Raw genomic sequence first — 24,914 nt, 5'->3', positions numbered from 1 at the left:
GACTACATTATATGTTTTCATTAGTCATCAAGGAATGTGAGTGAGCCGCAAGGATACTCACGTGACATAACGGTATCCTTGGGGGGCATCACGTGCCTTGGTGACTGTGAAGGACCTTATCTCGGGTCCCAAGGCCATGACGCAGAGGCTCAGACTTTTAAACGTATACCTCGGTTTGCCTGTTTGCCATTGTTTGAAAAGCTCATTTAAAAAGACAGAGATACAAGGTGATACTGGTAATAGTTTTAGACGACCTCTGCACCTTGGATGGGAAAACACCCATTAAAATCCGATTCATCTTCTCTGTGACCTTGGGAGATAGTCTTAATGGCAGCTCGAGACGTTTAAGATTGACGCACTGACGCGCCCATCATATAAGCTCATGCGTACAAATAACCCAACGCGTGGCCATGAGCACAGAGAGGGTTAGTGACTATAGAAGGGCTTAGTGATTAGTAGTAACCTAGTTATTGGTGAGTGATGAGTGAGAGTCAAGCTGCACTCCTCTTGGGTTCCTGCCTCTCAACAAGGGATTCTGCATTGGTTACAGGTTAGTTGATTGATTTGTTTGTTTTACAGTAAACGAAGCAGCTCAAGGGCAAAAGTAATACACCAAAAGTCCGCTAATCACTGTCCCTATAAAGAAAGTAGAGGTGAATTGCCAAAAGATAGGTCAATTTCAGATGAAGAGACACCTGGACGCCATTGATCCGCTGTGTTGCTACGAGTGAAATGGGTCCGAACTTCTACTTCACGGGTTTATCTTTGTGAAATTACTTAAACTACCGAGAAAGAGAGGCAAAACAAAGCATATGCCTCAGCGAAGTGTGTATATATGTGTGTCCTTAGAATAATTATGATATATCGATGTCGTGGCTATTAGTTTTGCACGAAGGGGTTCACAAATGCGTCGAACGTTTCTAAGGCGATGAAGCAGTGCGTGAAGCCATTGAATATTCCCGTTAGTTGAGGTTTGGAGGCCGTGGAGACAGGCAGTGTGGTGGTTGTGCCGCCTCTCTGTCTCTTGAGCCTGAAAGACGCAAGGATGTAACGGAGTGCCAGCCAAGGAGACTCAACTCTTCACAAAGATTGGCGTATGGACATAACCAGAACCTCGATCGTAAATTAAATGCGTGTGCCAGCTAAGAAGACTCAACTCTTCACAAAGATGGGCGTATGGACATAACCAGAACCTCGATCGTAAATTAAATGCGTGTGCCAGCTAAGAAGACTCAACTCTTCACAAAGATGGGCGTATGGACATAACCAGAACCTCGATCGTAAATTAAATGCGTGTGCCAGCTAAGGAGACTCAACTCTTCACAAGGATAGGCGTATGGACAAAGACAGAACCTCGATCGTAAATTAAATGCGTGTGCCAGCTAAGGAGACTCAACTCTTCACAAGGATAGGCGTATGGACAAAGACAGAACCTCGATCTTAATTAAATGCGTGTGCCAGCTAAGGAGACTCAACTCTTCACAAGGATAGGCGTATGGACACAGCCAGAACCTCGATCTTAAATGCGTGAGGGAGCCAATTAAGGAGACTCGATCAGCTCTTCACATGCACAAGCGTAAAAGCATAGCCAATACTTCCATCGTCCAGCCTCTGGGGTATGTCTTGTTTGTGTCTTTGTTAATGGTTACGTTAGGTTAGGTTAAGTTTAGTAGGAGTCATTCAGGGTAATTTTGAGTGGGAATCGCAAAGAGAGCTAGTGTTAGGGCCGCTTTCACAGTCACGTTTGTTTGTGTTGATCGTTACCAATGAGCAGCAATCGCCGCCACCAAGGAGACCGCTACCTACAAGAAATCCGCTTTCACAGTCAGGTTTGTTTGTGTTGATCGCCACCAATGAGCGTCGATCGCCACTACCAACAAGTAAATCGCTTTCACAGTCGTCTTTCGCGGCGCTGTTTGTTTGCATCAGTACCAGAGATTGGAGCCTCTGGTAACGGAGCTCTGGTAGTCGCGGGGGCTCCCCAGTGGAGTTTACCAATGACATTAATTGGTAAATAGTACAAATTCTTGCTCAAGTGGTTATATTATTTCTTTAAATGGATTTTTAAAAAAAATATGATATTCTAGTGTTTGCTCATACTCACTTCACCTGCTGACTAGTAAACGTCCTGCTGATAATTTTTTGATTGATGGTTTATTGTTGAAAAATACACAATAAAGGAGAAGGGAGGCACTTGTCCCCTACCATTGTATCTTTTTAGTTTCCTGGTGCTACTTACACATGTATCCTTAGTTGTATAATCACACTCTGTACTGCCTGGGGTTTGGGATGGCAAGCTCCTCCCTTCTCCTTTGTTGTTTTACTTGCAACAATAAACTATCAATCAATCAATCAGGGAGGACTTTAATACATGTCACAATTATTCACCTGTTATGCCTCCTTGGTCAAACTTTCGTATTACTATAAGGAGCCTAATATATATGCATGGGGCATACATACAATGAAATCAGCTGTTATGTATAAAGAATAAATGTGAAGTCTGCTAAATAAGTATGAATAATGAACAACTGTACGTAATGAATATAGGTGAAAAATCTTCCTTTCTGACATCTGCTATATAACAGAACTTTAATAGTTGTCACCCATATATCACATATTATCCCTAGAAAAGATTAGGCTATCAGCAGGTTTGAGCGTCTCAGCTGAAATTAAGGAATGTTGACATTTCCCGCCGCTCCGGCATACCAACTCCACGCGCCTTCGTCTTGTCATGATCATTACCACGTTCTGGTAGTCGCCGAAACCACGAAGACAGCGACTGTGAAAGCGAATGAGGTGATGGTAACGGCCTTTGGTTACGGTGCGTACCAGACGACTGTGAAAGTGGCCCTTATTCAGAACACCCCGTGGTTAGTGAGATGATTGATTGATTGATTGATTGATAGTTTATTGTTGCAGGTAAACAACAAGGGAGATGATAGTTTATTGTTGCAAATAAACAACAAAGGAGAAGGGAGGAGCATGCCGTCCCAACCCCCAGACAGTACAGAGGAACACTGAGGCAACGATCATATCTATATATAACGTATGCCCCCAACCAATAAATATATGTGTGAGACGTACTGTAGTTAGGTATATATAAGCTCTTTTTAAATGGACCAGTGGGAAAAACCAAATGTCAGGACTCATTAGGTCTGTATTATAAGACATTTTCGCTTCTCACATCATCTATTTCTAAAGGCCAATGAGGGGGTCAGTCGGGTTCTAATGAATGCTTCTTGAGGTTCAGGGTACAGAAGAAGGGTCAAACTACCACCAGGGTCATAAAACTACTCCTGGCCATGCCCACAACTCCTACGAAAGCTTTGTCAAATATGAGTTCTTGGGTGGCGAAATGTCTTGCAATGCTACCCATAACGTTTACGCTGGCCAAGAGAAGTTATAAATGTGAAGTGCAGCGCGTCAAGGACAGTTGCGCGTGGCCTTAGTGCTGATCTCCGTCATATTGGTCCTTGAGCCTGATGGTGTTGGAGAGTGATATTAAGTTTAGTATGTCTGCATAGGTGGTGAAGAACGGAGCAGAGACTATAAAGAACAGGTGCAGGCAGGTGATATAAGGTGTGAAGGAAGAATTAAATGAAAGAAGTGGAGGAGAGAGGTTGTGTACGTGTCGGTAAAGTAATAGTAGTAGTAGTAGTAGTAGTAGCCTAGTAGTAGTAGTAGTAGTAGTAGCCTAGTAGTAGTAGCAGTAGTTTTATTTCATCCTAAGGCATATAGAAAAATAATTGCATACAAAACAGAGACGAAAAGAGTGAAAAGTCGAGTGATTTGAGGTTTTGGTGGATTATGAATTAGTGGTCATGCATTTTTTTTTTATCTATCAGGACGTGTCTTGAACTTGATGTGCTGATAGATAGACAGATAGATACATAAATAGACAGATAAGTGGTGATAGAGGAGGCTCATATGCAGTGGAAAATGTTAGGGTTCAGCATAATATATAACTGTATGTGTCCTTGTAACCTGAGATGCAAGTGGGTGTTGAGCCTGGCTACAAGAGGTACTGAGGTCGAATAAAAGGTTAGTCGATACGCTGTTTATAGATATCTTCTCTTGAGTCGTGTGTGTGTGTTATATTCACGGTCACCAATAGTCTAATTGTGAATCTAATAGCAATTAATTTATACTCGAGTCCATTCTGTCAACTACTTTTTCCTTCCTCTGTTTTGAGCTTGCACGATATTTACGGATCTTGAAATACATTCTTCTCCCAAGGTGTAATATAGCAAGTTGAGAGAGAGAGAGAGAGAGAGAGAGAGAGAGAGAGAGAGAGATGTTGTTGTTGATTTATATAAAAAATGGTTTAATTAATCTACTACTATAATAATGACAGTAGCTAGGAATCTACATAACTGTACACCTCACATTAAACACATAGCTTATGACATACTTGTTAGACCAACACTAGAATATACTGCTCTACGTGTGGGATCCTTACACACACACACACACAAACATTGATAGGTTAGAACAAATCAACACCAAGGCGGCTATATGTTCATTACAAACAATTCACTCGAACGTCTGGCATCACAACACGGATCAAACAACAGATAACATGGAACCTCTTCACATACGCAGACAAGCACACAGACTTACACTTATGTACAAGATAACAATAAATATTTAAATTCAAGATCACAAGCACTCACATTGACATTGACCCACACATATATTTACACAAGGCAAACAGTCAACGTACTCGTAACATACACATTCATAAATACCAAACATATCACACTAACACTGACGCATACAAGCGCTTACTCATACTTTCCACGCACCATACGTGACTGGAACAGCCTCCCTCAACAGGTTTTAGACTGCGGTACAATAGACTCATTCAGAAAACAAATACACACTCACTTAGCACCACAACACACCATCACTATATTTGTTTTATTTTTATTATTATTCATGCACTTCCCTCCCCTGCACACCCGCGGCTCCCCTTTCCCCCCAACAGCCAACACAAATATGCGTGTTATGCTGTACAGCCCTGCGCATTACACATCAAGATCAAGAAGATAGAAAGGAAAAGAACAAGAAGAATGAGAAAAAGGAGAAAATGAAGAGGAAAAATAAGAATAACAATAATAAGAAGATAAAGAAAAGGATTCATTGATTGTTTCAGGAAGAAGAGAAACACGAAAAAGAAGATCAAGAAGATAGAAAGAAAAAAAAGAACAAGAAGAGTGATTGATTGATAGTTTATTGTAGCAGGTATAAAAAGGAGAAAATGAAGAGGAAAAATAAGCATAACAATAAGAAGAAGATGGAGAAAAGGATTAATTAATTGATAGTTTCAGGAGGAAGATAAACACGAAAAGAAGAACAGTAATAACAAAGCCCAAGCCCAGGACCATAACAAAAAAGCGCCGAACTCTGCGGTAGCCGAACGCGTCCCAACACGAGCGGGCCGCGGCTGGCTGCTGTCTGCGTCTCAGGGTGAATATTTACGCCTCCTGCACTGACCCAAACCTCCTCCATACACACCTAACGTTATATTAAGAGCCGCAGGAAGCCATTGTGTGGTAAGACCCGTCGTGGCTGGGCTTAATTCTCCTCGTCAGCTGGCCGCTCTCTCCCCCTGGCTCTGACCCCAAGGGAGGGACACCTGGGGCCGCGTGGGGACTTGAGGTCATTTCATCTCCCCGGGGCTCAGAAAATTACTCTGTTTTGTTTCAATGGCATAACTCCAGAATCACACCCTACCCGCCCTGGTGGTCGGCACATTGGCGGGCCCGTGCTGTGCTGGTTTACTCCTGATCGTTTCCGTTACGTGACCCGTCTGTGTTATGATATACATAACTTTTTAGGTTGTGATGTGTTACCATGTCTTACCATATCAGCAGTGAGAGGTTACAGATATAGCAGTGATTTGTGACTGGGTGCCTAGCAATATGGGGTTAATATGCAGGTGTGGGTTCATAAAACACCCAAGAAGTTTTCAATCACTTGGGCTGTCCGTTAAGTGTTACTTATGCCTCAGTGTATCGAGGGCCATCTATTCAGCATTGCTAATGTTATGAAAAATATTTTGGAGGCAATGGGGAGGGCTGAGTCCTCCTGTAGGAGGTTAGGTTTGATTAAATGAGTGTAACTATCTCATTGGGGGGTGTAGGGGGTCTAAGCCCGGCCAGGGAGTCCATCTAAAGAGTCATTTTAGTTACTAATTAACACACACAGAAAATGGGTCAGCAGTACTGGGCCTGGCGAACACGTCACACGTCAGCATTCGAAACAAGAATTATTTGATAATTTATGGGGACCGCGTCGTAACAACGAAACGTCGTAGGTCGAGACCGTTGTAACCTGAGGACCCCCTGAATCCTTCCAACAGATTTTTATAGCTTATTGGGCGCTGCTTTGGTATGTGGTCTATGCGGCCGTTTCTACTATAGCTTGCGGTCTACCACCTTATTTATAATTCAGCCTGCAGTCTACTTCATGACTGGAACAAGCTGAATAGTGCTGATTAAAGGTTTTATTATTATATGACACCAATGAAAATCATCAAACATAAATATAAAATATCCTAAATAGCATATCAAAGTGAAAATACATAATCATTGAACAATGCTAAACAGTACGTAAAAAAGAAATAATAATCCTCTAATGGCACACACTGCATATCATTTAGGAAAGTCACAAACATATCAACCGCATCTTTTCTGAGTATTCTCCAACAGATGTGATGAAGGTGAGACTGAAAAAGCTCACCACCGACTCGTCTCATTGTCTTTAATATCTTTGTTTTGGCATCCAACCATGATCATTCAGCTTGTTTGTGTGCTCCTGTCGCTGGATCTACATAATGTTGTTGGTGGTTCACTGTAATATGGCGGTAACCTATGGCATTTAGATTACTAAACGTTGACTGTGGTCAGGTCATTAACTTTGGTCATACTAAGGTCTCCGGAGACAGGTCAGACCGGTAGACCGCACACTAAAGTAGCACCACACTTAGCACCTACTGGGGTAGACTACAAATACTGCTGTAGGCTAAAGTAGCACTGCTTATTGTTTTCTTTGCTTTTATTCTGCTGGTGCTGTGTATTTCTGTTGGTAAGTGTTGATGGGGGAGTATCAGGGTGTCTTTTGGAGCAAGTCAGGACTGGGTATGGGTGGAAATTAGTGTATTATAAATGTGTAAAACAAACTGCTGATATCAGAGGGTCACGTGGGCTGCAAGATTTTTGGGAAAGAGATCTAATTGTATCAAGATTTTTGGGAAAGTCAGGAGTGTTTCAAGGGTCGCAAGTGCTTCCTTAAAGATTTAAATTATCATGATTTAAATCGGCCAACCCTGGTCAATGTTTAAAGATTTTTGGGAAAGGGTCGCAAGTGTTTCAAGATTTGGGGGAAAGGGTCGTGAGTGTTGCAAGATTTGGGGGAAAGGATTGCGAGTGCTTCAAGATTTTGGGGAAAGGGTCATGAGTTCAAGAACGTTGGAAACCACTGGCTAGAGTAATCACATAGTCTATCAACCTGTGTGTCCTGGCCGGCAGGGGTCATGCTGTGGACGGTGGAGCTGGCCGGGGGACCACAGCGGGTCAACCATGCTGCGGTGCCGGTGGGGGACAGGATCTACTCCTTCGGCGGCTACTGCACCGGGGAGAACTACCGCACCATCAGGAACATGGATGTGCACGTGCTGGACACAGGTGTGTGGTGTCTTATGCCATGTGAGATGCATCGTGAAGTACAGAATTATGTGGCACTACTCATGTATATTGTCACCAGCAAGACCTTATAACTAGGGTTGCAAAGGCTAAGAAAAGAAAGTTTCCAAAAAAGTAGAAAATTTTTAAGATTTTTTTTTTTCCAATTCTGAAAGTTCCTGAAAGTTTCCTTTCAAGATTTCCAGCATTTTTACAACCCTACTTATAATTGCATTCTATAACTTGGAATCTGATCTAACTCAGCAAGGCAAGGAAATATTTAGTATAAAATCAATTTAAAATTCCAACAAATACCATAAAAGAATTGGAAAAAAAAAACTTAAAGCTTCTATCATGCCAAGTTATAAAGGTTTTGCTCAACATGTGCATTATGAAATACAGAATTTTATGGTGCTCTTAGTGTATATCTTCATCAGTACATAGTGCCATAGACTTCTGCATTTTGTTGTTATGAATTACAGAATATTGTGCTTACTCTTTGAGGCGTCTGAAGAAGGAGGGGTGTAAGGGAGAAAGCCATTTTTTTCTAGTTTGCACTGGGAAAGGCAGGGCATGCATCCATGAAGTACAAGAAACAAGTTGCAAGTGAAAACCAACCTTGTATTTGGTGTTCCAAGGGTTGCTTTTCCCTTGCAACTTATATCTTGTTCTTCCTGGGATGTGTAGTCTGCCTTTCCCAGTGCAGAGTAGAAAAAAATGACTCCCTTACACCATTTCTCCTCTGCGCGCCTCACCTGTGTATACTGTCATCATCAGCACCATAAACTTACATACGTACGCATTATGAAGAACAGAATCTTGTGGTTTTTAATGTATATCAGCAGCAGCAGCATTGTTAACTTCTCTATTGTCATTTGCAGTTACCTACAGGTGGAAGGTGATCGATGTCCACCAGACGAGGAAAGTGGTGCCCTTCCAGAGGTACGGGCACACAGCCGTCGCCTTTGGGTCTCTTGTGTATGTGTGGGGTGGACGTAACGACAACACCGCCTGTAACATACTCTACTGCTTCGATACAAGTAAGTGCGGAGACTGTGTTATTATCTTTCAAGAGAAGGGTATCAGGACACATCTCCTCCCGAAATTGACCTATCTTTCGGCCACTCTTCTTGACTCTTTTGTAGGAGCAGTGAGTAACGGGCTTTTTTTTTCATAATTTTTTTTTCCTTGAACTGTTTCCTTTACTATAAAAAAAAAAAAAAAAAAAATGTACAGAATTAAAGAAACCATTGTCAGGAGTCTGTATGTAGAACTTGAACCAACATTCTCAGACTCCAAAGGCCAGAGAGGATATTAATTGGGTCATGTCCATGGTGCAGAAGCCTTGTCAGACTACCACTAGGTCATAAGACTACCCATAGAAATATCCAGAACTTATATGAAAGTCTTGTCAAATGTGGGTAGTCCTCAAAGTATTAATTGGGTCAACTCCATGGTGCAGAAGCCTTGTCAAACTACCACTAGGTTCATCAGACTACCCATAGAAATATCGAGAACTTGTATGAAAGTTGAAATTTACGTTGAAAAATAAAATCAGATATTATTCAAATGTTGCACCTTGGATAGAGTGGCGTTCCTGCATCTCCAACCCTCCACCAAATTTTTTTCTTCAGGCACCCACCAGTGGTCTGTGCCGGAGGTGAAGGGGTTGGTGCCCGAGGCGAGGGACGGCCACTCAGCGTGCATTGTCAACGATCACATGTACATCTTCTCCGGCTACCTGGAGTACATGGAGTCCTACACGCAGGAGGTCCACACACTCAACCTCCGAACCATGACTTGGTCCTACGTCAGAACCAACGTGAGTCTGGCTGCTCTCACATTGTTTATCGCCGTTGCCGAGAAATACTACTGCTTGAGGATTAACATGAACGATACACGATAAAAAGTGAATTCATAAACTAAGGGCCAAATCTGAATGCTCCTTGTCCGGATTTGTTTATTGCCATTGCTGAGAAACTGAGATACTTCCCTTCACTGTAAAAAATAAATAAATAAATAATTGTTTGTCTTGCACGTTCATATGGGCTATCTGTGAGAGGAACAGTGACAAAGAAAAAACAACTAAATCAAGCTTAAAATAACTCGCTGTTCTAGTGGGCTTTTTTGTTGCTGTTTTTGTTTTTTGCCCTTCCTGTAGGCCATGTTTTAGGGAGGCTTGTAAACCACTGTCCTCTCTTCAGGGTCCTTCTCCAATTTACCGCGACTTCCACACGGCAACCGGCATCGATGGAGTCATGTTCGTGTGGGGTGGGAGGGAGGTGCCGAGCGGCTGGTACGACTCCCCCGAGCATGAGGAGTACAGCTCAGAGATGTACGCGCTGGACACTACCACCAACCGCTGGAGCATCATCCCCGCCTCGGGCTGCATCCCCATCGGCCGCCGGTCCCACTCTGCCTGTGAGTGTCAAGACTGGTGGACTCATAAGACTTACCCGACTTACCATAAAAGACTCGGGTGCAGCCAGGAGGAGTGTGGGATATAGAAGTCATCGTATAATTCATGAGTTTAATTTACTTTTTTTTTTCTTTTATGGTAGAAGACATTTCAGGGGAAGAAAAACAAGAATTATCCATGGTTTTAAAAACTTACCATACATAGAAATATTTAAAAAGCTTGGTTTGCATTTACTTGGCAAGAGACATTTCAAGGGGAAAAAATCTCAAGACTTATTCATGGTTTTAGAATCTTACCATACATAGAAAAATTTAAGAAGCTTGATTTGCATTTTTTAAATGGTCTGGAATGCATGGTCATATCAGTGAACTGAGGGGATTAACAAAGACCATGTTGATAAAATACTTATTCCAAAAGAGGACCTCAGAACACATGGCAATGGGTACAAATTGAAATTCTTCACTAACATTCTTTGTCTTTTCAGTTGTTTACAAAAGTTACATCTACGTCTTTGGAGGCTTCAACAGTAAAGAAGATCGCCACTTCAATGACTTGCACAGATTTGATCCAGGCAAGTATTTCTTATTTTGAATAGTTTTGAGCCCATCACCCTCTGGCCCTATGGTGTTACAATCTTAACCTGGTAGCAGCGATGGGCCAAATATGTGGCTTTACCTTGTGCCAGCGATGGGCCAAATTCTTGCCATGACATAAACCCCCCAAAATATATATATATATATATATATATATATATATATATATATATATATATATATATATATATATATATATATATATATATATATATATATATATATATATATGCCATTTGATCACAAAGGCATTGATACATATAATGGTTTGTGCGAGTGATGATTTTTTTCTCATTAATTCGCTTAGAGGGGTCTTTAAGAAACATGATCGCCGCAGCTACCAGGTTAAGCTGGGCCTCCACTAGGCAATGTACATGTCCACCTTTGTGTTTGTATCAGTGTCTGAGGCAGTCTTCACTATGCATCTTGTTTTAAGCTCAACTTGCTGAACTTTTTCTTAACGTGTTTAACTTATTTATGTGTGTATACATGAATGGATAATTTACTCCCAGCATATACTCTGAGGGGGCCCTAGACAGAAACATCGTATAAGTTTCTTGGGAAGGTTTGACGGAATTTTACTGCATACATGTGTCATTGTTGTGTTGCTGACCTGGTGCCATGTTTGCAGTGAGTCAGCACTGGGAGTGTGTGAAGCCCCTGGGTGTGGGCCCCTGCCCCCGCCGCCGCCAGTCCTGCTGTGTGGTGGGCTCCAGGATGTTCCTCTTCGGGGGCACCAGGTGGGGAGTCCAGGCCAGGCAGGGCTTGATCATATGTTTGCTTGCTAGATTTAGTGATTGTTTTTAGTGGGATTTTGGTATAGTAGGCAAAGTATTATTATTATTGTTATTTAGTATCACCACAAATTAGGCATACAATTGTCAATGGAAAAAATATAGGAATGTCGTCCGTCAGTGTTTACCGTCTCAGTTTGTATACAAAGCATTTCATCAAGCTTGATAGTCACCTTGACGTTCGTGACCAATTGTAACAATTATTTTCCAACCTGTAATCCCGCCCTCAGAGGGGGAAAATGACTATCCCACCGCTGCCACCAAATGTAACGGGTTACCGGGGGGCGTTTAAAGGGCGTTGGTTAAGACTTCAGCTTCCTTAAGGCGAATATATTGTTAGCCTCTATGTACAAGGAGCGGCTGCTGTTGTGTGTCAGTCGGACTCTCGTGAAGGAGTGACGAGTTACAGGTTGGAAAATAATTGTTACAATTGGTCACGTACGTCAAGGTGACTTTCAAGCTTGATGAAATGCTTTGTTTACAAACTGAGACGGTAAACACTGACGGACGACATTCCTATAAGGTGGCGTGATCTATCTGGCGTGGGTTTTTTCCGTTGACAATTGTATGCCTAATTCGTGGTGATACTAAATAATATTAATAATAATACTTTGATATCCTACTATAACAATTTTGTGGTAATTTTTCGAGGAACTGAAGGTTTCAGAATTGAAATTTAGGCTAGTTACTTGGTAGTTTAGATCGCTTACCAGTGGGTATTTTAGATGCAGTTTTATTAGAATTACAGGTTAGGTTGTGGTCAACTTCCATATTGCAAGAGAAATCTACCACCCACAGTTTTAAGGTTGTATTGATTTCTAAAGGGACTTCTAAGACATGCTTAGCCTCTGATACATCAGTGTGAATAAAGAACTTTGGCCATGGTGACTGAGAAAAACAAACTTGTATATATTTTACTTATCTGTAGTAGTTACATAGTTTGTGTACCAACATAATTACCAGTTTGGCCCACCAATAGCCAATCATGTTGCAGGTGTTACTCAGGGGCCAGGGATCCAGCTGAAGTGAATGGACTATAGTGTGGGAGTTACACTGGTTGCTTACTGAATGGGAACACAATAGTTATCATAGATGAGGTGACGGGGTGCAGTTACCAGGGATATGCTGTGTGTTCATGTTGTGGGGGGAACGTCATAATTTGATGAGGATAGAAATGAAGTTCGATGCCTGCATGAGAGTGAATTCCTTGACAGCAATACAAGAGCCAAATTTTATTATTAGGGTGTAAGGGAATACAACCCTCAACATCACCAACCACGATAATTTGTCGTTTCAGCCCGAAGGAAAATTACGAGGACATGACGCCGCCTGATGACGACGCGTTCAGTGAGGAGTCAACGGACAGACGCCTCAAGGACCACAATGACCTCCATGTCCTGGACTTCGGTGAGTCTCCTCCATTGACCTCTCTTCTGGCTTGTCATCTATATTTTTTTTTCCTCGAGTGTCGTCCCTTGCTGTTTAACCCATTAGCAACAGGGATCATGTTTCTTAATGGTCCCTCTAAGCGAGAAAAATGAGAAAAAATCATCACTCACACAAACCATTTCATAATATATATCAAAGCATTTGTGATCAGTGTGTATCATCTATTTTTGGGGTTTATATCATGGCACAAATTTGGCCCGTCGCTGCTACTGGATTAAAAAATTGTTGCCTCTTCACCTTTCTCCACGGGTGTCAGCTTCTTGCTAAAGGAGGCACCAAGGGCAGTGAGGTTTTTAGGGGATTTTAGAATAAGTATATGCAGTTTATGGAAGAGAGATTAACCCGGTAGCAGCAGGGATCATGTTTCTTAATGGTCCCTCTAAGCGAGAAAAATGAGAAGAAAATCACCACTCACACTAACCATTTCATAATATATATCAAAGCATTTGTGATCAGTTTCATCAGTATCATTTATTTTGGGGGTTTATATCATGGCACAAATTTGGCCTGTCGCTGCTACCGGGTTAAAAATTTGTTGCCTCTTCACCTTTCTCCACTGGTGTCAGCTTCTTGCTAAGGGAGGCACCAAGGGCAGTGAGATTTTTAGAACAAGTATATGGAGTTTATGAAAGAGAAATTAAGATGTGCACCTCCATATTCTAATATCATCTTTAACGTCCTTATTTTCCCTTATAGGGTTGAATGGGTGAATGGATTATGGCTAAGCAACATGATAAATGCCCCTTGACTACTAATATAAAACAACTATTGGATGCATAATGTGTTGGTATAAAGAGGGAGGCAAAGGAACAATGGTAAATAGGGAAACAAAGGAAAAGGCACAAAGTTATTACATATAATTGTTGCTAAATTTTCATTCTTGGACCTAAGGAACAAAACTTCAGATTCTGTGAACTTACTCTATTTGTTTCCCAGAGCCCAGCTTGAAGACCCTGTGCCTGATCCGAGTGGAGAACCTGAAGCTGGATACGTCGTGGCTGCCCAGGGAGCTTCAGGCGCTGCTGGAGGTGATGACCCTGCCCAACAAGATAACACCGAGGCCACTCAACCACACCGGCTGATCTCGTGGTTAGTCTTGTTAAACACCACCAGTACCATAGTCTTTTTTATCAGAATATATTGCCATTATTGCTGTAGTCTTTTGTATTGGAACATAACACCACCAGTACCATAGTCTTTTTTATCAGAATATATTGCCATTATTGCTGTAGTCTTTTGTATTGGAACATAACACCACCATTATTATAGTCCTTTTTATCAAATTGAAAAGGCATTTGTCCTGAGAGTTGCCATTTTTCCTCATTAAATTTGCTGGTAGCTCATTGGTTGCCTGTATGAAGTCTGAATAGCATCATTGTATTTGGAGTAATGAAGATAGTGTGAATTAAAACTAATTTACTACTCAGGTTTCTTCCTTTAATGCATCATGTCAGTTGGAAATGATAACGAGCAAAGAGATCGTGAAGTAATGTGCTGGTAAGTCTTGATTTGTTGACATCCGTTGCCAAGTTAGCAGCGCAAGCATGTGTTCAGATGTATGCTATTTCATATGTATTCTTGCCACATATTTTAATGCAGATTGGAAAACAGTGTCCATGACTAATCTTTTTTAGTTTTATGAATACAGATGGGGAAAGTACTATCAATGTAGTTTTATCTGATGTATTGTAATCCACAGAATATGTTTACAGAATAGCTTATTTGCTCTCTCACACTCTTATCCAAGTCATTTGAGTAGATTCTGGACTTCAGAGTTGATAACATAAGAAATGTTGAGTACAATAAGTCTTAATCTGCATTCAAATATGTAAAAAGTTAAATGTGCCAGATGCGTGCATCCTAAAACATGCTTGTGTTGTTGACTTGGGTGACTCATGTTAGCAAATCGAGACTAACATATATCAGAGAGAGAAACTTGAGTAAGGAAATATGTTTAAATCAACATGGCCTGTTAATTAAGTCAAATACAATGATGCTGTTCAGGCATCATATATTCAACCCTTCATCCAGCAGCAACCTTGACGAGGAAAAAGGGCACCCCTATGAGCAAGTGCATTTTTGCTCTGATGAAAAAAAAAATCTAGTGCTACAGTCCATTCACTTCAGCAGGATCCCAGGCTCTTGGGTGAGTAGTAAAGGCACTGCTGGCCTGTTGGTTGGCAGGGGGTCTGATGTCCCCGTCACTCAACACATTCGCCTGGTTCAGAAAATATTGACATTCCTTCCCTAGCTCCTCCGTTACACAAGATAGATAATCTTTTGTTGACACCGTTGGTAAACTGTAATATGTTTCTCAAAACTTGATTAGGTAAAGAACTAAACTAATTATGGTGAGTAGAATTCAGAAAATAGCTTTTAATGTTTATATCACATTTTACTTAAGATGTTTGGTCTCGCATGCAAATTCTCCTGAATATGACAGTACTTTGATTTTAGATAAAGTGCAATATGACAGGATCTGCAACAAGGAATGATATGTAAAATGTGGTAGAAATATTAACTGTTATTCTCTAACTTCTACTTACCATAATTACCTAATTATTTTACACTTTGTTTCTGAAAAAATATAGTTGAACAATCACTGCTTAATCCAATGATACCATCATAATTAAAGAAGAAATAAAAATATTTTCTGAACAAAGGTTAGTGTGTTAGGCAATGGAGACGCCAGACACCCCGCCCGCCAGTAGCCAAGCAGCAGTGTCCTTACTTCTTTGGCCAGGGATCCAGTCTGAGTGAATGGAATATAATTAGTTGTCATGTCAGGAAAATAAATACCCTAGAAAATTTCAGCAGATAAAGATAGAATGCCTATTTTTGATGTCTACAGGGTAGAGTTTTTTCTCATGAGTATACTAATAGGAATAATGCGTGCAAATTGACAAACCTAACATTGTTACTTACCTTTACAGCTCCAGCCTGGCAGCTCAGCCACTCCTCTGTCCATGTCTGTGCTGCAGCTTCTACACTGATGCACCGAGGCCTGGTTGGTGTGTGCTGCCCCACCCTCCAGGCTTCTTGAGATGTCTCTGCTGCATTTTCTATAATGCACCAAGATCTGCGTTGTTGTGTCTGCCGCCATCCAGGTCCCATGAGTTACTTTCGCCGCAGCTTCTACGATGCACCAAGACCTGGGCTGGTGTGTGCTCCGCCCCCAGGCTTCTCGAGTTGTCTGTCCTGCAATTAGAGGTTTGCATGTGGCCCAAAATGATGTAGCATCAGCAACCCAAGACTTGTGGCAGGTGTTCCCACAGAATATTTTTCTAACACTATTTTCTCTGGAAAGAAGTGAAGTAAAACACAAAAGCTGAATTTCAACTAACCCCAAAGGAATAATTGACAGAGGTCTTAAATGGTAGTTTTACCTCACTTAGCAAGAAGCTAATGATGTTGTCACCTGGTTTGAGAACCTTGTCACAATACACCTGTAGTTTGCGGACACCTGTTCAGTCTTCAAATTTTCCGTCCCTCCAAGTAATTTCTGTGCTGCTGTACCTCTTTTGTAAAAACATCAAAAGTACTTAAAAAAAAAAAAAAAAAGAAGCATCAAGACTGTCGGGTCTGTTTGTGTGAAGGCGCCCACACGACTCTGGTGATTCAGGGAAGAAATTTAATAAGGTTTTATTATAAACATTTCTGTTGGTGTTTTATAAAGGCTTGTTTTAAATAGTTTGTCAATAGAAAGCTAGTTTATAGAACAACAAAGATATGCGGGATATTTAAATGTGTTCCAGACATCACAAGACTTGTCACATTTAAAAAGTGTATGCAATTATTGTTAAAATATATTAAATTATATCTTGAAGGCAAAAAGTTTGAGGCCCATGGCAACATCTTATATTCAAGAAGCTGGTCACTTCTGAAAACGGATGAAATCCTATCTTGGAGATTGCAGAGCATCTTAGGCTGTGTTCCTGGTAGTATGTACAATGCTATTTTCTCTCAGAGATGTGCAGTTAGCTAAGTGTAATGTAAAGTCTACTACTAGTAGTAAAAAGTGAGCATCAGTATTGGGCTACAATCAGTCATTCATAGTAACTGGCCACTGTACTATTAACAATCGGTGAATCTTTTTAATACTGTTTTCCTCCTGTGCTGCATTTCTACTCCCTGGGAGCACATGAACCACCCAGCCAAACAGTGCATGTGTAGCAAGAAGTGAATTAATAACATGGTATTCTCAAACTCAAAATTTAAGTGGATGTATAGCAAAAGTACATTACTATAACCGATGTACTGCAATCAAGTTCTACGTGGATGTTTACCAATAAGTATATCACTGCCCTGATGCCCCACTCACAGTTTACCTACAAGCCCCAACACTATGTACATATATAGAGGGTGTGGCACTTCATATGAGCTACGGAATATTTACTTATGGACAAAAAACATTATCAACCCACCTTACTTTTAACTTGTGACTCTAGAATGAAAGTGAGGAAGGTGGTTCGGAAGGTCATGCAAGAAGAGGCGCGACTTATCGTTCAGAAAACGGTTACCAAATCAGCAAGGTTGGAGTAAGGCGGATCAGTACTTAGCAAACCGCCACCTTGGGGTTTTTTCCGTACTGTCCTTCCCTGTTCTGGCGAGCACCTGAGGGAGTGACCATCGGTGCTTCAAGCCTCACCAGTCACCTGTACATTAAGGAAGGGTGTATTAATGAAACTGTAAGAGATTGTATATTGGAAGCAAAACCGGTCCTCATCCTGGGGTAAATTACACGACCAAGTCCGGTGAGAGGTAATGAGAAAGGGCAGAGGAATGAGTCTTGGAAGGAAGAGTTCAGTGAATGTAATGATTGGAAGGTGCTTAAATAATATCTACAGTTTTACATATGGAGCGGAAGATTAAGACCGAGGGAAGCTGTTGTGATGGCAAAGAGTCCAACAAATAGTTTAACCTGGTAGCAGCGGGGATCATGTTTCTTAATGGTCCCCCCAAGCGAGAAAAATGAGAAAAAATCACCCCTCGCACAAACCGTTTCATAATATATATCAAATCATTTGTGATCAGATTATGTATCATCTATTTTTTGGGGTTTGAATCATGGCACAAATTTGGCCTGTCGCTGCTACCGTGTTAAGGAGAGACTGAAGATTTATGGATATGGAGACAGAACCAGACAAGTGTAGCTCAGGCCCTGTATCCTACAACTAGGTAAATACGATACAGGGAACATTATTTTCAGCAGCCCTTACGTCCCACTACACAATGAGGTGCACCCTTTCTTAATGCACAATGAAGTAACCAAACCAAAAAAATTTAATTACTCCTTTACGAATATAACTGAGGGGGAAGGAGGAGAGTAAGGTGAATGTGACCACATGTAAAATCCAACTCCATGAATAGAGGCAGAAGAAGCAATACTGGCAAAAAGAGCAATGTACCATAGGACGAGTAGGAAGAATCAAAGGTGTAAATTTCGTTTCAGCTTTCCTATTTACATATTTATATAAAAAAAAACAATTCTGTGTACGATGTCTTAACTCTTTCTTTATACATATTATTGTTTGTGGAAATAGTTATACCTGGTGTTTCTTATTATTGTTATTGGTCAAAACCTTTCTTTAGTGTTGCGATATTTATGGAATGTGTTTTAAATTGCCGGAAGCGAATCTTTAGAAACTTCAACCCAGATTCCTATGTGTGTAAATAGTTGAAGTGTACCCGTGTGAGTCGTTAGGCCGTAGTCCATGTGTGTGCGTGACCCGTGTACTGTACGTGTTCTAGGAGTGTTTATTTTTTAAGCTTTTGAGCCTCACCACACGGCTGAGCTGGACGCGTCATTAACCTGCTTACTGGCAACACCGGCGAGTGATTCCAACTAACCACTCAAGAACCTCAGACTGCTCTTGATGGTATTGTCCACTATAGTCAACACACTTAGTTGGTCCAGAAGCCCCACTCCTTCCCTCTCCCTCCCTCCTCGGTAACAGTGACTCCTAATGCCAAGCTCCTTCCATCCAACCGATCAGCTCATGTAGCTATGGCAGAGGCGGCGGGACTTCTGGACCAACTTAGTGTACGTTGACTATAGTTTTGAAAGGCTCTACACATAACATATGTTGGCCTTGTTCTTCTAATGGGGAATCGTCATTAATCTATCATAAAGAGGCAGGGAGGTTTTATCCACTGCCACATTCCCCAACGACCACTGACTCCTTTACTGTAGTACAGGGGATACAAAACTATGCAAGGCAGAGACGACCACTTCCCTGAGCTGAGGTGTGCTGTCTGCTTACCACTGCTGACACACGTTAGTGAATGACAAACTAAAGAGCTCAGCCGGCAAAGTGTCTAACACAAAATGTACATCAAATGACTGAAAAGTAAAGTTTTTTTTAATAATGTGCAGATGAAAACTACAATCATCCATCACTTTTGCTGATGCAGTTTGTGCCCTTGACTAAATTTGGTACATTATGCACACTCATCTTGTTGTTTGTGATCCTGCAAGATAGTTACAAAAAGCTTTGGCACCACATAACTATGATTCTGCATTACAGCATCAAGCATGGCACTAGTTAACACCTCACAGCACTGTACTAATGCATACACAACACTCCTTTATGTTGCTGCATCAAGCCATTTATTAATTGTATTGATAACATGCAAAGACTGGATTGGTTATGTTCTTCTTTTTCACAACTTGAGGCCATCTGTAAGATAACGGCAAGAAATGTGTGAAGCACGAATAGGTTTCTTGTTACAATTAAGCAACTTGAGGTTCACAGCTCAGGTATGTGACTCTTTATAAGTGGCTCCCTTGAGAAGGTGATCAAGGATACACAAGGATGGACAAAGCTAGGCAGCAGGTGAATGACTAGAATGACAAACACTGACGCCCACAAACTACTGCATGGCTGTGTTCAGAAATGTGCACGCGTCGTAACACTGTGCATGTGTCTTAAACCTGAACAGCCTGCATTATGAGAACAAGGGTGGCATGCAGTCTAAACAAAGCACATGGGTCTGACGTGCTGCAAGATCAGTATTTGTTTATCTTCTCCATTAGTGATACAAGTAGTGTGAATGCCACTGCACTGTCTAGAACCTGCCTGTGTCCTTGGTAGTGTCCCAAAGAGCACTCACATTTGTAGCTGGAGAATATATGCTGTCACGTGTGTCTTTACAACCTCTATTAAGTTAAGGTGTGACTCTGCCTGTGATACTAGTGAAGAGATGTAAAGCATATATCTGGGAAAAGTCATATAAAGCAATCCCTCACACTGTTATACCTTGTTCATGTTAACTTGGCAAATAAGCCCCGCCCACCCAGCCCGGCGTCCACCAATCACATGCAGCTGGAGTTGGTGTTGATTGCTTGTGGATTGGCTAACTTAATGGGACACTGGACAGGGCTTATTTTGGAAGTTTTATGAGTAGAGAAAGGTTACTAGATTATACCCATGACATTTTTTTTGAGGTGTAGCACAAAGCTTATTTTATGAAAAGGATACAGTACCATTTGTAAATTTCTAACATTGTTTTTTTTTTTGTCTTTGGTTTGAACAAGCTAATCTGCCTCAGTCCTCTTTCCTCTCTTAACAGAAGGAAACACTGTGATTTTGATATAAATTATTTAGGTTTGGGGATTTTGGAGTTTATGAACGTGAGATCTGTACGGCTATTTTAATAAAAATATCAAAATCTGCTAAATGTTGTCTTTGTCCTGAAAAAGTTATAAAAATCTGCTAAATGTTGTCTTTGTCCTGAAAAAGTTATAAAAATCTGCTAAATGTTGTCTTTGTCCTGAAAAAGTTATAAAAATTGCTAAATGTTGTCTTTGTCCTGAAAAAGTTATAAAAATCTGCTAAATGTTGTCTTTGTCCTGAAAAAGTTATCAAAATCTGCTAAATGTTGTCTTTGTCCTGAAAAAGTTATCAAAATCTGCTTTATGTGGTCTCTGTCCTGAAAAAGTTATCAAAATCTGCTTTATCTTGTCTTTTTGTCCTTTAATAATGAAGTGCTTCTAGTCAGTTCACAGCAGCTGGTCTATTAGATAAAAAAAAAGCTGCTTTGTAGGGGACAAGCAAGAAGCTAAATAATGGAGAATACAAGATCAGTGAAAGAATGCTGAAGTTTGGCAGATAGGTGGAGTTAATTTCAGACAATCTAACACAATTTTTCAAGTCTCCTACGGTCATGCAGTAGGTTATACGGATCCCTTTTTTCCTTGTAGAACTCGACTACAGAGAGGTTTGAAGCTAATGTGGGATCTAGAAGTGCTATTGAGTGTGTGGCAAATGGTGTCACAAGAGGAGATAGGAGGTGGGAGAAGTAAGGAGACAAGGTAAATCGATGGAGGTATGATACAGATGAACCAGTTGTGTAAGGCCACTTTCACACTTGCGGGCGAGGCCAGCGAGTATCCTGGATGATTTCAATGTGGTTTGTTGTGCGGTGATTTTCCTGTTTCACTTTTTGTTCTTAACTTTATATATAGGAATAATTTTGATGCTCTTCTCCCTAGTGTTTAATTCATCTTCCCTCTCCCTTCTCTCCTTTTTCTCATATTCTCTTTTCACTCTGCCATCTATCTTAATTTTTGGTCTTTCATTTTATTAATCTTATTCCTTTATCTCCCTTCCTCCTCCAGCTCTATATTTGTCTCTCCTTTCCTCCAATGGATGACTTGCTTTCCCTGGTTTTCATCCCATTTTCCTGTCTTTCTCCTGTCTCCTTCCACCTTCGTGCGGGTGGCGGGCAGTTTTCACCCGCGCCGTCTGAAAAGATACGCGGAAAGGCCCGCGTCCGCGTTATAAGCGCGGACGTGGGCATCGCCCGCAAAAATATGGCCCGTCGCTGGTAGGTACACGGTAAAGCCACAAATTTGGCCCGTCGCTGGTACCGGGTTAACGCGGTCCGACTCTAGTCTGTTCACTTACGTCCGACCCAAGCTGACAGAACAAACCTAAGCGTGTTTGCAAGCTGAGTGCTGATTGGCTACTGCTATGGCTTCCAAATTTTCTTTAACCTCTGTTTGTGTTCATCTCACGCAGCATTTCGGCTAATCTGCACTGTGCTTACGAACACGCTTAGGTTTATGTTGTCAGCTTGGGTCAGACTTAAGTGAAGAGACTTTACCAAAAAATACCACGTGTCAACAAAACCGATTAACCTTTTGCTCGACGCCGTATACCTAGCGTTGGGGGAAAGAGGGGAGGGGGGGGCAGAAACATTGAATTACAGGTGTATATATCAACTAAATCACCTGCTCTACACACCTTGCCCCTCCTAAAAACTTAAACAATCAGTCACCTAGAAACTACATACTTATCTTCCTCTCCATGTCTTTATAACTGCCGCTGACTCAAATCACAGGTGTATATGTCTCTATCAAACACTTCTTCTTCCCATACCAAAGTATCCCAAGTAATATAGCTCAGGGGAACGATAAAACCCCAGATATAGGTTAATTAAAGCTTATAATGATGTGTTTTAAGATAATTTCCTTCCCGCTAACCAGTAACCACTCACCTCTCAACTAAGCATGGCGGGCCGTTCAAGTAGTAATCCACCTTATTATTTTCCCTTTTTACATACGTTACGTTCCTTTACAACTCTCCACCGTAAGACCACAAGTTTCCTTACCTTCTTATCTTTCATCTTCTGCCTCCGTAAGTGTCTCCTCCGTCGGTAAGTAGAGAAATTGGTGAAAATATAGGACTCACTTCACCTCCCTCCTCTGTCTCCGCCATGTTGGGTGAGGTGGTCCACTGTTGCCAATACCCTTTAATTTCTTCTTCCTCTCCTCCTTCTTTTTCTTCTTCTCTCTTTCTCTCTTATATGTCGGATTATCTTTATTTATTTTGTGTATATAAGGGAAGAATGAGTAGATTAAACCGTTCTTGCTATTCCAATTCATCTCATCATTTTATCTTCATTAAAATATGTAAAGTCAGCCGATACACTGTTACCAACCCCCCCCCCTCTCTCTCTCTCTCTCTCTCTCTCTCTCTCTCTCTAATGATTGTTACTATACTTATTACAAATACTTTAGAATTCGCAGTAACATTTATTTTTAACTTTATTGATCTTACCTACTTTTATACTACTTTTCGTCCTGTTTCTCTCACTTTGTCTGATTCACTATATACAAGATTTTTTTTTACCCTCTCCCTCATTTATCTCCTTTTCCCTCCCTTTCTATTCCTCTCTTTTCTTCTTTTCCTTTCATATCTTTCCCGTATCTTCTTTTAATCGCCAGCCTACCTACCTAGCCTACCCTTACCTACAAATCTATCTACCTATGCTTTAGTTTGCTCTAGTCATTTCACACAGTCTTAAGGGAACGATCTCTTGCATCAGGACGAGAAGGTTAATGACAGTCCACTCGTTCAGTCTTTAAACCAGTGATATTACTCTTAGGATGGAAGTGTTTCTCTCTCTTTCTATACATATCTGCATTTTTTATTCTATACATATCTGCATTGGAATGGGACGAGTCTTACTGTTTTAGGCACGACGTATACGGGAAATACATACACATACAAACACACATACATACATAATAAGCATACATACTACAGAGAACTACATGCGCACATACATACATACATACATGTTATAAAGAAATACATACATACATATTATAAGGAAATACATACATACATACATATATAGGCAAACATATATGCTATAAAGAAATACATACATACATACATACATATATAGGCAAACATATATGCTATAAAGAAATACATACATACATACATACTATAAAGGAATACATACTTGATATACATATAAACATACATACAAAATTATACATATACATACATATTACCAAGACATAAATGATAATATATGTATAACTTGGGTGAGATGCGGGTCAGAGGTATATTGCAAACTGAGTGACTGACTGATTGATTGATTGATCGATCCACGAACTGAGAACACGTGAACAGCATGCTAATATGATCTCTTTTTTTCCATATTTCAGTGAAGGGAAGCGAGGAGAATGAATTATAATGACCCGGGGCTGATAAAAGTCTCCCCACTTCACCCTACGTATAATTCAAGACACACAGACACACGAAGAGGCAGACACACAGACATGCACCATTCATTGATCAGGGGAAGAAGAATAAGCCGAATAGTGACGGAAAATGACCAAGTGAGGCTGATTCACAGGACCCGTTTTGATAGCGATACACAGCACGTCAGTTTGTTGACCTCGAAATGGTGAGTAGGTATTCAGATCTCGCGTTTCTACTTTTCCTCCCTATCTTAATTTTTCTCCTTTTCTTCTTTTCCCTCCTTTTCATCTTTCCCCCCTTTCTTCTTTACCCGCCAAGCCCACCAAGCTGCCAAGGTTTATCGAGGAAGAAAGTAAATCTAATGCGTTTGTCAGCCAAAGTTACATTTAAAACCCAAGTAAGAATTTCAGAAAGTGTCGAGCCCGCGGCCTGAACGTCGAGGTCTCAAACAAGTCGTGTGAACCAGCCGGTAACCACTGAATGGGTCGTTATTACGCTCTCGTCAGTGTTGCCAGACTCTCCTCATCACAGTCGCCAGTGTTGAGGTAGGAAATACAGGGGTTGGGAATAATGGCTTTCTTTCTCTCATCTTTCTTGGTTCCTCTATTTATTTCTATCTTTTATTGTCCTCTCTTACTTTAATGACTTGTAGTAATTCTCGTTTGCCGTTTCTGTTTTTTTTCTTTTATTCGCTGTTTTCTTTTCTAATCTCTTTTCCCAATCTCTTATTTTATTAACAGTTTCTTGTAATAATTCTCGTTTCTCTGTTTTTTTCGGATGTTTTCTTGTTTTTTTCGCTGTTTTCTTTTTTAATATCTTTTTCCCAATCTCTTATTTTATTAACAGTTTCTTTTAGTAATTCTCGTTTTGGTGTTTGTTTTTTTCTTTTATTCGCTGTTTTCTTTTCTAATCTCTTTTCCCAATCTCTTATTTTATTAACAGTTTCTTGTAATAATTCTCGTTTTTCTGTT

At 40.8% G+C, this 24,914-nt stretch overlaps 1 protein-coding gene and 1 long non-coding RNA gene across 5 annotated transcripts; one reads left to right on the top strand and one right to left on the bottom strand.

Moving 5' to 3' along the window:
- The first annotated feature begins 465 nt into the window (after window positions 1–465).
- On the top strand, window positions 466–16,504 carry LOC127002978 (kelch domain-containing protein 3-like). Of its 4 annotated transcripts, none has more exons than XM_050869300.1 (10): window positions 466–550; window positions 7,533–7,688; window positions 8,567–8,725; window positions 9,320–9,507; window positions 9,890–10,106; window positions 10,589–10,675; window positions 11,329–11,437; window positions 12,789–12,898; window positions 13,877–14,029; window positions 15,874–16,504. In XM_050869300.1, the coding sequence occupies exons 1-9, from the start codon at window positions 481–483 to the stop codon at window positions 14,020–14,022; spliced, it is 1,242 nt and encodes a 413-aa protein (XP_050725257.1). In that variant the 5' UTR covers window positions 466–480; the 3' UTR covers window positions 14,023–14,029; window positions 15,874–16,504. The 4 variants fall into 4 exon arrangements, with proteins under 4 accessions (XP_050725257.1, XP_050725260.1, XP_050725258.1 ...); XM_050869303.1 differs by lacking the exon at window positions 466–550 and adding an exon at window positions 1,434–1,616; XM_050869301.1 differs by lacking the exon at window positions 466–550 and adding an exon at window positions 5,348–5,469.
- LOC127002987 (uncharacterized) lies at window positions 12,870–16,013 on the bottom strand. Its single transcript, XR_007756797.1, has 3 exons — window positions 15,866–16,013; window positions 13,861–13,977; window positions 12,870–13,015 (listed from the first exon to the last, which is right to left on the bottom strand). It is a non-coding gene; the product is annotated as an uncharacterized LOC127002987 (long non-coding RNA).
- Window positions 16,505–24,914: the final 8,410 nt, after the last annotated feature.

The sequence above is a fragment of the Eriocheir sinensis genome, chromosome 24 (genome assembly GCF_024679095.1).
Source record: "Eriocheir sinensis breed Jianghai 21 chromosome 24, ASM2467909v1, whole genome shotgun sequence".
In the NCBI taxonomy this organism is placed as follows: Eukaryota; Metazoa; Arthropoda; class Malacostraca; order Decapoda; family Varunidae; genus Eriocheir; species Eriocheir sinensis.
The sequence above is the reverse complement of the archived record's forward strand: the minus strand, read 5'-3'. Positions and strand labels throughout refer to the sequence as shown.

Coding starts and splice junctions, on each gene's coding strand:
- LOC127002978 (XM_050869300.1), top strand. CDS start 481: ATGAGTGAGAGTCAAGCTGCACTCCTCTTGGGTTCCTGCCTCTCAACA. Junction 10,107..10,588: donor CCGCCGGTCCCACTCTGCCT/GTGAGTGTCAAG, acceptor TTGTCTTTTCAG/TTGTTTACAAAAGTTACATC. Junction 11,438..12,788: donor TTCCTCTTCGGGGGCACCAG/GTGGGGAGTCCA, acceptor TTGTCGTTTCAG/CCCGAAGGAAAATTACGAGG.